The following is a 14,211-nucleotide window of genomic DNA, read 5'->3' as shown; positions in this document are numbered from 1 at the left end:
GACAGAAAGTTAGAAGGGGGATTCCCAGGGACTGGTGGGGGGGGGCAGATTATATAATAAGTACAGAATTGCAATATGGGATGATGCAGAAGTTCTGGAAATGGATAGTGGTGATGGTTGCACAACTATGAATATATTTAACGCCACTGAATGGTACACTTAAAATGGCTAAAATGCTAATTTTGTTAGGTACATTTTATCACAGTTTGAAAATAGTAGTAGTGGACCTCACATCATGTAAATCTGTTATTTTTGAAAAACAAACACATCATCAAGCTTTTTTAAAAGCGGTATCTCCTGTATTAGATGCAAATGCCTGTTTGGTTTGCATATGGATCCACCCGACTGATTGGATTGGGACCGGGGGTGTTTGTGGTCTGGGATGAACTAAAAACTTGGACCTGAACCAAGGTTATTCTCTCTTGGTGCTCCAGGAAAAGGTCTATGTTCATGTTGTAAAACACAATAAATGCATTTTCATTTCAAACGGGAAACAAGTCTATGGTTCAAAGTCAATTAAGGACTATAGTGGCAGATCATTAAAAGTGATACTAAATGTTTTTAAAATGTAGCCTATTTAAAAGGAATGTGTCTGACACTTCGAACAAAAATAACCAAGTTTCACTAGGAAGGCCCTACCCCAAAAGCTGATTTAGCATCCCCTGATCCTGGCTCCATGAACCTGAAGCCCTTGGAAATGAATAGCATCGCCTCCAACATGGCAACAGAGCTTCAGAATTCAGCTCCTCTAAAGCCCCTCCCTTGAGGATAGTCTGGAGGGTTTGTCTCTGAAAGACAGAGAGAGGTAATACTAAGTCTCTGTGGGGAAGGCTTCCCTTGGAAGCTGTGGTTGGGTTACAGGCTGTCTTCTGAGTGTGAGTGAAGACTAGTCACAAGAATCAAGCACACACACAAAATGGATCAAGTAGTTAAGTAAGTAAAGCTATAGGTGGGAAGATGAATAAACAACCTTTTAAGCTCTGATAATCCCCCCCATCAGACTGAATACCTGGGAATATATCCTCTCTATATCCTCTCTTATAGCAATGATGCACCCCCCCAAGGCCCCACCTCCTGGATTTATTCACAACCTCGTGTGGTATCTTCCCACAATATACACCAGTTGTCTGTGTGACCACTACAATATGGCATAAAGGGATTGTCACTTCAGATATTAGTCTTAAAAGACTATAGCTTTTCTCGAATACTCTATCACTTATTCAGGGGGAAGCCAGCTTCTTTGTCATGAAGACACTCGGGCAGCCTGTGCAAAGGCCCAACGTGGGGAGGAATTGGGGTACCTCGTTCCCAGTCACAAAATGCGGAAGAGGAGCCTCCAGCCCCAGCTGACCTCTCGACTGCAACATCATGACAGACCCTGAATGATAACCACCCAGCTAAGCTGCTTCCTGACTTGCAGAAACTGTGTGAAGTAATATTTGTTGTTTTTAAGTCACTAATTTGGGGGTAATTTGTTACTCGCCAATAGATAATATCACCAGGGACACCATGATTTCTGCTTGCTTAAGAGGAAAGCTGACACTACCTCTCCCGAATCTAGATGAGCCGGCCTGAAGTGGCATTTTGGCAACAGGCTTTGTCACATAGCCTTAGAGCAGTTTGGGTACATCTGTTTCTCCACACTGCTGTACCCTAACCCAAGCGGGGTGAGGGAAAGTGACTGCCCCCAAGGGACAGTCCTATGGTGGGTGATACAATGCTGGTCAGGAGAAAGAGGCTTGGGCCCAGCCTCCATCCCAGTACCTCCAACCTCCGAAAGTTTCATAGTTTTCCTAGGCCTTTGTTACTTTATCTAGAATACAGCTACAATACTCCTTTTATTGTTTGGTTAAAATGGGTAGAGTAGATATAAAAAGGCTTTGCAAAAGTTTTAACCTGCTATACAACTTCTAAACTGTAACAACATGGTCATCACCACCACTTTGCACTCTGCTGGAATGGAAGGATGTGGATTTTTGATCACAGTTCTTCACAGCAAGCATGAGGTCCCTTGGGGAGAAAGTAAGACTCTACTGTATGGAGCAAACACAACTGCTGCGTCCAGGTTGGCAGCAGAAAGGTCAGGCTGGAGGAGGTGGCAGGGAGTCACAGTGGGCAGTGGTGTGCACATGGCAAACTAGAGGTCATGCCCTCCTGGAAAGAAATTTTAGAATGTTGTGGAAGGCCCAGCAAACCCATTCTGCCAACTGAATTTGATCCAAAGCCCAAGTTGTACCAAGCACCATAAGCAATAAAAGGCTAAGGGTATATATCTGTATCAAACTAAATATATGATATAGAGCTAAATTCAGAGGATTAAACCTCATCATTGCAGACGCTAGAAGGTTCTGTGAATAGGTCTCTCTCCCGCACCCATGCATCTATTCAAGCCAGACACATTTATGGAATACCCACTATAAAAAGCTACATACAGAGCCACATACCAATTCTGTCATACCAAGTTCTGTACTTTAAATCCTTCTATTTTGTACTTCTCCAAGTTGGGGTTATTTGTAACAGTACTGTATTTGCAGGTAATGCAGATCCTCTATTTTAAGAAATGAGTTCTAGTCCCAAATCCACAAATAAAGAATTATTATAATAATAGCATATTCATGAAAAGCAAATTACTTATCTTGGCGTTTAACATCCTTGTAACTATTCCTGTACTTTTAATGTCAACAGAAAAAAAGCAATGTCTAAGTCTGGCTGATATGGTAAATTAATGTTAATAACAGTTTTGACACTAATAGCAAGTTTTAAAAAGAAAAACCTCCAGACTGGAAGCTGGGTTTCATTTCTTAAAAATCACCGCAGCTAGCTGTCACCAGACTCCTCTAGAACAATTCCAGCTACTATTTCACCTTCACTGGGAGCCTGAAACAACTAAAATCTATAAATCCTAGACATTCTCTTCCTTCCCTGCCTATGCTCACTCCAAGTGGAGAAAATATCCACCCCCTTGAGTTACAATACCAGAGACACATTTCTGAATCCCTATAAGGAAGTGAATACCCACATGGTTTCATTTAAAAAACAAACAAACCACTAGCTGTTTGTCCAGCCCCTGAACATAGGTTGTGAAAATGTGAACTATTAAAGTACACACTAAACTAATGGGAAATTCTACACTTTGTTATAGATGCCATGGAATCCCAGAGACCAAGTTCTGCACCTTCTCTTCACGTTCTTCCTAGCACTGTGCATATACAAGCACATGAATAAATGGCCCATGAATTAAACTGATTTGAGCCGAAAACTTGAACAGGCCCACGTGGAGAGTGAAAAGGAACCCAGCACTTGGCTCCTCCACTATCGCTAGCTCTTTCTAAAAGTCATTGAAAGCTCAAGCAGCCCCTTGCAAACCCTCTACCCCTCTCAGACTCAGCCAGTAGGACCTGATTGGCCTACAACACCCACCTCTATAATCATTTAGAGGCCACTAGACTTGAAGCAAAGCATCTCTTCCAACTTCTCAAACATTGTTCTTTTTCTATTACTAATTGAGTGTTTTACTTTTAGATAATCCTATAATGAACCAGCTCAAATGAGCAGAGGCAGCAGTGACAACCCATCAATAAAATAATTAAGCCAAAGTGGATTTTGTTAGAGATTTCTCATGTCATAATAGAAAATCTAGGCTACTTAAAATCAAGGAAATCAAATGGAATCGCTTCGTTTGGTTTTAAAAAGGAAGGCTAGCTTTAAAAGATCTCTTTGACAGAACCCTCATTAATGCTTTGACAATACTGCTTCTTTACTCTCGAAGTACATGCACAATAGAAATACCAATGGAGTATGAGGTGGTTTCCAGAAATTTCTTTTCTCTTTTCATAGCTTCCACTCAGAATTGTCTACAGAATTTAGATGAGACCCTCTACACTTTCTCTGTTTTAAGATTTAGATCATGGTCTCAGTTCCCTAAGACTTGCGCACTTTATCCCAACACCTATATACCATGGAAAAATGGGAAAATCGGGGCATGACAGCCACAGATGCAGGGCAAAATCTTACCTCTTCTTTCTCTCTCTCTCACATGCAATGGACCTGACCAAAAAGCTGACCAAGGCAGCTGGGTTTCTTTTGCCCTCTTCTCCCCTAGTGGATCCAAGAGCCCATTAGCTTTATCTCACAATACAAATACCATGACACCACTGACCCACTTGACTCTCACCCGCAAGCTTTGCTTCATTTCCAACTGAAAGACTACGATGAGCTAAAGAACCAACCTCCGCAGTAACAGACATTCAACAATTACCAAATGGCTTCAAGGTATGGACAAGAAATAGAAACAGCAGAACTGGCTTTGGGTGCTATTGGGTGCCTTATTGAGGGATAAAGCCGAAACTAAATAAATGACATGGACTTGAAGCTACTCAGGCTGATGCCCACGTTGGACTGAGATAAGGGACACCCTTGAGTGGATCCATGAAAATGAAGAGAGAGCAAAAATGCCCATCACTGCAGGGCCAAGTGAAATAATTACATACCCATGCGCCGTCAGGCCCAAACAGCTCTAGGAAGTTGCCAATGAATTCCCTCGACTTCTCTTCCCACTTCTGAATTAGATCATGACTCTTTTCTTCCACTCTGTTGACAAATTCCTTTGACCTTTCCTCCACATTCTTGACCTTTTCCTTCATCTTGTCTACCTGGTTTTGGAAGCGGTACTTCTTTTCCTGGTCAAAAATGAAAAGAGAAAAAAGAGATTTATCCCAGAGGGCATGAGAGAGACCAGTCATTCACACTAATGGTCACTTCATATTCAACTTGTGTTTGTTCTTAACCTGAAGAGTCAGGATATTGCTATTTCCAAGGGCTAGATTGACGGGAAGGCACATCTCTTGTAAGAAAAGTCCATTTGTCATGAGTCTACTTGGATATGTAAAATGAAATACAAGTGATTTTAATATTCTCTTTGTTGTAAACATCAGAGTTGAAGTCACTTATATAAGAACCAAAAATACATATTTACTGTTTATTACAGGTAGCTATTGGACAACCCCCCCCCCCCAATTCTCCTGGGATGTAGACAAAAGTATGAGTTGTCCATAGAATGGTCACTCAGAAGCCACCCGAGTTCTCGGTTTTACTGGGACATTGTTAAAGCCAGTACTGGTTGAAATCGGCCACTGGCTGGGCCTTAAAAGCCATGTGTGACACTGTAATTTTCATTGTAATGATATTTTCCATTAAGCTAACTGAACTGCATCCATTTCCTTGGTGATGAAGACAGATTTTGTCCTGATAGCTTCTCTGGACTGAGATTTTTGTCCTCCTTATAGCCCTTATGCAGCAATGCTGTTCCCGTGTGCCTGAAAGGCCTTGTATGTTGGGCAAGTCACGGGCCACCTCTAAACCTCAGTTTCTTCCTCTGTAAAATGGGGATAATTATCATCTCTACTCCATCAAGTTGCTGTAACAATTAGGTCAGATTGTGCACGTGAAGTGCCTGGCACAAAGCCTGGCATTTTAAAAGTAAAAGTGCAGTGTGTGTTGGCTGTTTGATTACGATGAAGCAGCATAAGCCTTTCCTCGTGTTACCTGATGAGAGTGCTATCAAACCACGAAAATTATGTGAGATGGAGGGTCTTCCCCTCCATGAAGTCATGATATATTTTCTCCTCACAGGGCAATAAGGTTTTTTCTTCGCTACACGGGACTGAAGTTCCTATCTCAGAATTTTTTTGAGACACCTGAAATATTGCAAAACTGGGGCATTCAGACCTTCCAAACTGGACTGCAGCCTCAGGGTGGGGTGTGGGCTCCGGGTAACACGCTGCTGTCAGGGCCAGCCTGGGCCAGAGCCACCAGCCGCCCCCTCCACTCTGCCTGAGGGGCCTCGGCCAGGCCCCCTCTGAGCACAGTGTCACTCGTGTCTAAGCGGCGGGACTTGGACTGGGTGACTGGCCACTGGCAAGTTCCTGCCTCCTCTGAGGCTCTGTGCTTCATCAACGTGCCCATCCAGCACATTTGACCCTCTCTGTGAGTGGCAGCCAGCCTGTTGGCACAGAAAGGCAGCGAGCATGTCCAGGTTGACTACACGGTTTCTTGAGCTAAGCGGCTTAGCTAAAGGCTGTTAGAGGAGAACGAGCGATAACTTTTGGAAATGGTTTAACATGCTTGGATGGCTGACTGGATTCAATTTAAAAGAACAGACAGTTTAAATTATTGAAATAACCAGGGCTTTATTCTCTATAAGATACCAAATAATCACTTTGATGGAATTCTTTTCAGCCACTTGTTCTGGTGCCACTTGAACCCAACATTTTCTGTTTTGTTGCCTGACTTGTGTGAAGCCACGGAATAACCACTGGTGGACAATTAATAAGCCCCTCATCATCTAGAAGGCACCGAGGATCGGTGTGGTTAAGCTGCTGGATAGTTATAGCTGCACATAATCATAAGCATCTAGTTTTGTAGAAAAATCACTCTTTGAAAACCTACTGGGGGGGACTGAAATTCCGTATGGATGAAGGGTTCCTGTTTTAATCAACTTTGTCACCTCCTCGGGGTCCAGGCAAATAAAGTTGTCCAGACGCACTAACATCACCTCTAGCTGGTGGACCAGAGGGGGACTGCCCTCTTAGCTTTGTAACAGCCTGTTTTGCTTGTTTTAAAGATTGTTTTAACAGTTGCTCTATTATTAAACTAACAGCAGGTCTGTGGGAACAATACGGCACAAATGCAGAAGGAAGCCAAAGACTTTAGGCTTTATTTAAGCAGCTGTAATTTCTCTGGACAATAAAAAGAAATGGCTATTAAGGTTTCTAATGAGCATCTGTAAGGCCTTAATAAAATGAAAAAAATTTTAAACTCATTTTCTCTGGGTTTAGCTTTTCATTGCCTCTGCCTGCCTGCCTTCCCTTTGAGCAGACGACGATGCTTGCCTTTCAGGACGGCAGATCTCCCAAACACCCTTCAGTTAAGTCTGCGAACTCTCCAAGATGGAGGTTGGAGCAAGAGGAAGGGAGGCAGCTCCTTTATAAAACGTGGAGCTCACTACCATAGGCTTTGGTTGACTTATGTTAGCCCTTTGGACACTGGTTTCTCCATCTGTAAAATGGGGATAATACATCACCAGGTCGTTATGTGGACTGCGTGGCACTGGAATTTAAATTAAAACAAACAAAAGAACACTGTGAGGCATACAGCAAGCACTCAACAAATGGCGGCAGTGCTGGCGTGTGTGGTGGTCGTCGGAGGACACAGGCGGGGGGAGGGGGGCACACTTACATTTATAAAGCTGACATTTAGCTCCTTGGCTGTGTACCCTCTCTGGAGGTTGCGTCGGGCATAAACATCATAGTCACGGACGATTCTGGTGATGATGTCTGATGTTGAGATGCCTTCCGTTCTCTGAGTTGGAACAAACATTCCTGTTCAAAGCGTAAAGAGGAGATAAAGAGAAAAAAAAAGTGAGATGGTCTCAGCTGCCCCATTTTCCGCAAGAGCTCTCGTTTCCAGGACCAGAGTGGCGGCTCCCAGGTGTGTGAGTGCGGCTTCTGCATGTGGCGCCAGCTGGCTGCGCTGGGCTCAGCTCTGTGCGCTTCCTGCCTGCCCGCCGCCCTGGCCCTGGGCCCTGGGCGTTCCTGGCATTCGTTCGGGCCACGGCCTTCTTTTCTGCCTCGGATCCCCCTTCCCCGCCCACACCAGCTGCAGCCTTCCCCTCCTCCTGCAGGGCCCAGCTTCAAGGCGTCGTCTCTGGCAAGTCCTTCCCGACATCACCAAGCAGAAGCCACAACCTCGAGGACACAAACGTGTCTTCCAATAACAAACGCATTTTAAATACCTGTCTCCTTGTCAAAAGGGACCATTTTCAAAGTAGAGATTGTGCCTCGACGGCCAGCCCTCAGCTCAGTGCCTTTTTCTGGCACATGGAAGGGGCTCGATAAATGCAAATTAAATGAATAAGTGACTAGAGAGTCACCAGCGTGGCAGGCAAGTCCTCTGCTTCCCTAAGGAAGTCTGCTTCACATGCGGTTGAGGAAAAGACGCAAAAGGTACTATTTTGTCATCTCTCATTTGAAGACATGCCCTTGGGATGCTAGATGATTTTATCTCCCTCACAAAAGTCTACTCTGGATGGTGGTTTCATCACTCAGGACCCTTTCATCTAGAACACGTGAGACTGAGTAAAAATAAGCACCAAGGATGCCAAGTTCTAATAGACCTTCCTTAACGTCCTCAAAGCTGCATTTGGGTGCACCGATACGGGGCTATAAAGAGGTCACAGGTGTTATCAAGGCAAGAATGTGGTTAACACTTACACTTGTCGTCAACTGAGACGACATGTTGGCAATTGAGGTATTTCTACCCAGTATGATTATGGCCACTCAGAGATATCAGGGGTGGGACGGCATGAGAGACAGGGCCTAGGGACAAGGGTGCTGGGTTCTCAGTTTGGAGACTTGGGCAAGACTCACATCTCAGAAGTTACTTAACCTCAGTGTCCAAAACTGAGAAATGAGGCGACCGGACAAGATGACCTTGGGCTCATCTGTGCCACTTCCTTCTCCCTCACTCCCCATGTCCAATCAATCTCCTTCCACTCACCAGTCTACTTCCTAAAAAGCTCCCCGATTCACCCGCTTTTCTCCATCCTCCACCTAAAGCCATCTAACACCATCTAGTTCAAGGGTTATATCAAGAGTCTCCGGCCATGTTGATTTTTGTTCCCTCAACCCTGTCTACACATAGCAGGAGCCACAGAGCAGTCTTTCAAAACAGAAATCAGAGGGCTGCCCAACATCTTTCACTGGCTTTCTACGGTCCTCAGGATTCAGATCCAAATCCGTACCTGGGCTCTGCAGCGGCTTGCTTCACCCCTTCCCTGCACACTCTCCAGTCTCATCGCAGACCTGCTCCCCAACCTCACTGCCTAAGCCAAGGCCCCTGGGCTCCACCACTGTAAGGGGCCCCATTCTCATTGGATCCTCTGGAGCTGGGCAACAAACTGAGCCTGCCTGAGACCCACCACACTGGACTTCAGCGTCCTGAGAGGGCAGGCCCCCTCCCCTCCCTCTGCCACAAACACACTCTCTACCTGGCTAACTCTTGGTCATTCATTGGGTTTCACCTTTAGCGTCACTTCCTCAAAGAAATCTCTCAGTCCCTGGGCCGGTTCTTCTGGCTTCTTATTCCCTCCCATGGTCCACTGCTCTTTTCCTTCAACTATTCCAAGGTCTTTATAAAACAGCTTCTTCAGTACCTGCCTTCCCCACTTGACAATAAGCTGCATGAGGGAAGGAACTGCTCCTGCATTATTCTCCTCTAGATTCTCAGCCCCGGGTGGCAAGCGGGCAGTGTAAGAGGACTACTGACTCTAAGTGCCTTTCCCAATCCAGTTGTCATTTGTTAGTCCTTGATGGGCTTGTCCGTGTGGCGGCCCCCTCTGGGGTGGCGCCCTGAGCGGGCCCCCGGTGTCTGCCGCACATGGAGCAGCAGCAGGTTGCCACTGCCCGTGTGTGAGACAAAGCATCTGCTTTCGAATGTTCTGTGGCTCAGAGCTGGCCTTTACCACTAGGTCCGAAACTACTCCTATCACCTTCTGAGAATATGGACTCGAACACAGAAGACCAAAGCGCAGGCAGAGGGTGCGAACATCCCAACACCTGTACCTAGACCGCACCCAACCGGGCCAGCGGGGCAGGGGGCCCTGGTGGGTCGGGGAACGCTGAGTGGTCCCAAGCCGGGGGGCTGAGACAACATCCTCACCTCGGTGGGGGCAGCACGGAGCTTTCTAGTGAGCACTGTGTCCCACCTTTCAGCAGGCAGGTACTTTTCCCACACCCCTGCTGCCTGGTGAAATGTCCAGAAGATCCTCCAGCTACTAGCAGATTTCAGCAAGTCACTTAGGCACTGGTGACATGAGCTCACCCTTTCCGTGAAGCCACAGAGTGAGGTCTCCGTGGCTGAGTGACTGGAAGTTGCAGGCGGGGACAAACTTGCTTTGGCTGGTGGGGAGGTAGGTCTCTGAAAGAAGCCGAGCCCTCTGCTGACATAATGAGGCACCCGGCTTCCTCCAAGTCCTAATTAGTGCTCTGCTAAAAATATTCAGTAATGAGCGCGCTCAGAGAACCTTTTTGTCATGCTTTTCCGAATTGCAGTGTTTGCTTCTGGAGCTATTTTAAGCCACAGCCAAACACATGTTAATGAAGGAGCCTCTCGGTGGTAGTAGGCCCTAGTGGCAGGAGGATGAGGACCGTGGACCTGACAGTCTACATTTGCGCACCGTCCTTTCGTCCAGCTCTGCTGGACGGTTTGGACATGTACTTCTGACAAGCAAAGCAGAGCACGCTGTGAAGTTTGATTCATGCCCTCGATATCTCTGGCTTCATTTAAAGTGACTTTGACTTTTAAAAGAGACCTGAATTAGAGTGCAAAAGCCCAGTGCGTGTGCTTAGGCCATTTCTGAGCATCTTTCTCTCAGGATGAATGCCCTGGCCTTCTCTGCCGTGGCTGTCCCTTGCTGAGCCATCAGCAGAGCAGATCAAGGGACCTGCGCAGATGAAGAGTCACACGTGGTCTTCCGCCTGTGCTGCCGGGGCAAGGAGAATACCACCGGACTGTTCAATCTGAAGATGCGAGTCGGGGCCGATTGAAGACGGGTACAATCCACGTCCCCTGGGATGACTTGCTCGCGTAACACAGAGAATGTGGTATTAGCGACACTGGACACTGCGGCACTTCCAAGGCTAGGGCGCAAAAAGCCTTGAGGCTTCTGTCAAGATTGCTAACTCTCCAAATGCCTCCTCCCAGGACGCACACCCTTGTAACGCAGCTTCCACGCTTTCAGAACCCCATGCAACACGGAGAGGCCACAGGTAGGCGCTGCAGTGTCGTCTCCCCCGCCCCCCCGCCCCGCCCCCGCGGAGCTCGCACTGCAAGCCAGATGCGAGGGCACCATCTGGGACCCCCAGCCCAACTGGGGCTTCAGATGATGGCAGCCCCAGTCAACAGCTGAGTACAGCCATTTGAGAGACCCCCTAGCAAGAACCACCCAGCCAAGCCTTTGCTGAAATCCCGCCCTACAAAAACACTAGCAAAATAAAGTGGCTCTTTTAAGCCACTAACTGTGGGAGTAACTTGTTATGCAACAATAGGGTGCTGGATCGCTTTGAGTTAGGAAAATATTGGACCTGTGCCTATACCTTAAAATCGGGAAAGCAACTTTTTCTTAGCTCACTAGAGGCTACTCGCCCAGAAATAAAACCACCACCGAATGCATGTTTTTACTCGACAAGGTAGCTGAGAAACTGTCCCCCCAGGAAACGCTGATTCCATTCACCCTGGGTGAACCAGATACCTGGTCTAGATTCTTGCTACTCTAAGTGAGCTCTGTGGACTTGCAGTACCTACCAACCCAGGAGCTAGAAATGGGGATCTTAGGGGCACCTGCGTGGCTCAGTCGGTTAAGCGTCTGCCTTCAGCTCAGGTCATGGTCCCAGGGTCCTGGGATCAAGTCCCATATCGGGCTCCTTGCTCAGCAGGGAGCCTGCTTCTCCCTCTCCCTCTGCCTCCTGTTCCCCCTGCTTGTGTTCCCTCTCTCGCTCACGCTCTCTGTCAAATAAATAAATAAAATATTAAAAAAAAAAAGAAATGGGGATCTTAGGTCCCACCAGACCTAATGAACCCAAATCTGCATTTAAAAAGATCCTGCAGTATGTCTCCTAAGACAAGGAAAACAAAAGCAAAAATAAACTATTGGGACTACATCAAAATAAAAAGCTTCTGACCATGAAGGAAACAACCAACAAAACAAAAAGACAGACAACCTACTGAATGCGAGCAGATATATGCAAATGACATATCCCATAAGGGGTTAGTATCCAAAATACATAAAGCACTTATACAACTCAACACCAAAAAACAATCCAATTAAAAATGGGCAGAAGACATGAAGATGACATACAGATGACCGAAAGACACATGAAAAGATGTTCAATATCACTTATCATGAGGGAAATGCAAATCAAAACTACACTGAGATATCAGCTCACCCGGTCAGAATGGATACAATCGAAGACAGAAAAAACAGCAGGTGTTGAGGTGAGGATGTGAAGAAAAAGGAACCCTCGTATACTCTTGGTATGAAAGCAAACTGGTTCAGCCACTGTGGAAAAGACTATGGAGGTTCCTCAAAATATTAAAAATAGAATTACCAGAGGATCCAGTAAGAGTATTACTGGGTGTTTACCCAAAGAATACAAAAAATTAAGAAAGATATATGCACCCCGATGTTTATTGCAGCATTGTTTACAATAGCCAAGATATAGAAGCAGCCCAAGTGTCCACTGATAGATGAACGGATGAAGATGTGGTATACATGTACAATGGAATATTACTCAGCTATAAAAAAGAATGAAATCCTGCCATTTGCAACAACATGGAAGGATCTAGAAGGTATTATGCCAGGTGAACTAAGTCAGAGAAAGACAAATACCATATGATTTCATTCATATGTGGAATTTAACAAACAAATGAACAAAGAAAAAAAGACAAACCTAGAAATAGACTTAACTATAGAGAACAATTAGATAGTTACCAGAGGGGAGGTAGTGAGGGATGGGGGAAATAGGTGAAGGGGATTAAGAGTACACTTATAATGATGAGCACTGAGTCATGTATAGAACTGTTGAATCACTATATTGTACACCTGAAACTAATAAACTAACTGCATGTTAACTGTACAGGAGGGGAAGGGAGGGGAGAGGAAGGGAAAGAGAAGGAAAGCAAGATCATGTAGGGATCCACAGTCACATTTACATTTGACAAGCACTGGTCTATACCAGCTCCTTCATGGCAATTTTAGGGAAGTAACAGCCGGCTCACAGCTCAGATCTTACAAAGACTTAGAAAGGTAACCATCACTCCATGCCATAAGCCATCTCCCTTCCTTCTCCCCTCCTACTCCTGCCATGTTCCTCAGCAGCCTTCCAAGTCTGAAGGTTTCCAAGTGTGGAGTTTCCTTTCTTGGAACTCCTTACAAACAAGATTGGGATCTGAGAATGTCAGGCCTTCCATTCTCACCCAATGCTCCTGACCACTGAGGGAAGGAGGCCTTTCTGAGAACATGGTATAGACCTGACCACCAGCCCTGCTGGGGGTAGCATGGAGCTTCCCCAGCTGCCCTGAAGGGGTTTGAACCAACAAAAACACCATCGGGGAGGCTAAGTATATTATAGATAACAAAATAATTTTCTGAAATATTATCCAATGTCGTTTTCATTTCTGGGGATGATGTCTGTCCTGAGGCCCCATTCCCACTAACGTGGAGACATCCATCACCTCAGGGGAAAGTAAATGTAGCTGAGAATACAGGACACTACATTCAGCTTTTGACTTCTCAGACTGGCTCTTTTGAAGGCTCATTTCAGAAAGAATAGTTATCAAAGCTAAGGCTTTCACTTCAAAGAGCCACACTTTGAGGACTACAAAAAGGGTTTTCTAAATCCCAGAAGTGTCCCTTTAATTATGAAGAACCAGAGGCTGAGTGGACTCAGAGTATAGAATATTTTCCTGTAAGCCTTGGAGTGGGGAAAACATGAAATTACCCAAGTGGCAGCTTCCTGCCCTCCAGGCGGAAGAAAAACCCCTCCTCGCACTGAGGGGAAAGAATCCAGAGAGGAATAAGGAGGGGCACAGCAGAAGTGAGAGAATGTGAGCAGGACCTATCCTTTGCCCAGATTCAGAGTCACACCCCAGGGGCAGGGACAGGTAAGAGATCCCATTAGACAGCCCAGAGCACAGAGGGGGGTGCCTGGGGGGTCAGTCGGTTAAGCGTCCGACTCTTGATTTCAGCTCAGGTCATGATCTCAGGGTTGTGGGATTGAGCCCCGCATCAGGCTCCGCACTGGGCATGGAGCCTGCTTAAGATTCTCTCTCTCTCTCTCTAAAATGGGGAGGGGCAGAGCACAGGGGCTCATACCCTGTTTACCTCCAGGACTGACATGGCTCCCCCGACAGCCCTCCAGTAGATTATGGAGGACATTTTTAAAGTTCTCAGGGGCCCTCTGGGGGAACACTGGAGGTAGCGGAGATTTGGAATCAGCATGACCGCTGGGTGGGACGCTGGTAGCAGAGGGAAGCGATCTTGCAGCAGAGGCTGTGGCAAGAGGGGGCCAGAGGGGAGGTGGGGAGGGATGTGTCGAGAAGCATCAGGAGGCTATGACGGGGGCCTGAAAGCCATAGATGAGGGCAGAGCAGGTT

The 14,211-nt window shown here is 46.3% G+C and overlaps 1 protein-coding gene across 6 annotated transcripts in view; it reads right to left on the bottom strand.

The window, feature by feature from the left end:
* PCYT1B (phosphate cytidylyltransferase 1B, choline) overlaps nt 1-14,211 on the bottom strand; it is a 130,224-nt gene that overhangs the window by 27,224 nt on the left and 88,789 nt on the right. For all 6 annotated transcript variants that reach the window (XM_031025309.2, XM_006730778.3, XM_031025308.2 and 3 more), the window contains exons 6-7: nt 7,237-7,379; nt 4,491-4,679 (exon numbers count right to left, since the gene is read on the bottom strand). In XM_031025309.2, the coding sequence (XP_030881169.1) occupies nt 4,491-4,679; nt 7,237-7,379 (332 nt within the window). The remainder of the gene's footprint in view (nt 1-4,490; nt 4,680-7,236; nt 7,380-14,211) is intronic.

This window comes from Leptonychotes weddellii, chromosome X (genome assembly GCF_054177405.1).
Source record: "Leptonychotes weddellii isolate Sample4059 chromosome X, ASM5417740v2, whole genome shotgun sequence".
NCBI lineage: Eukaryota > Metazoa > Chordata > Mammalia > Carnivora > Phocidae > Leptonychotes > Leptonychotes weddellii.
This window is presented reverse-complemented; position numbering and strand designations above follow the sequence as displayed.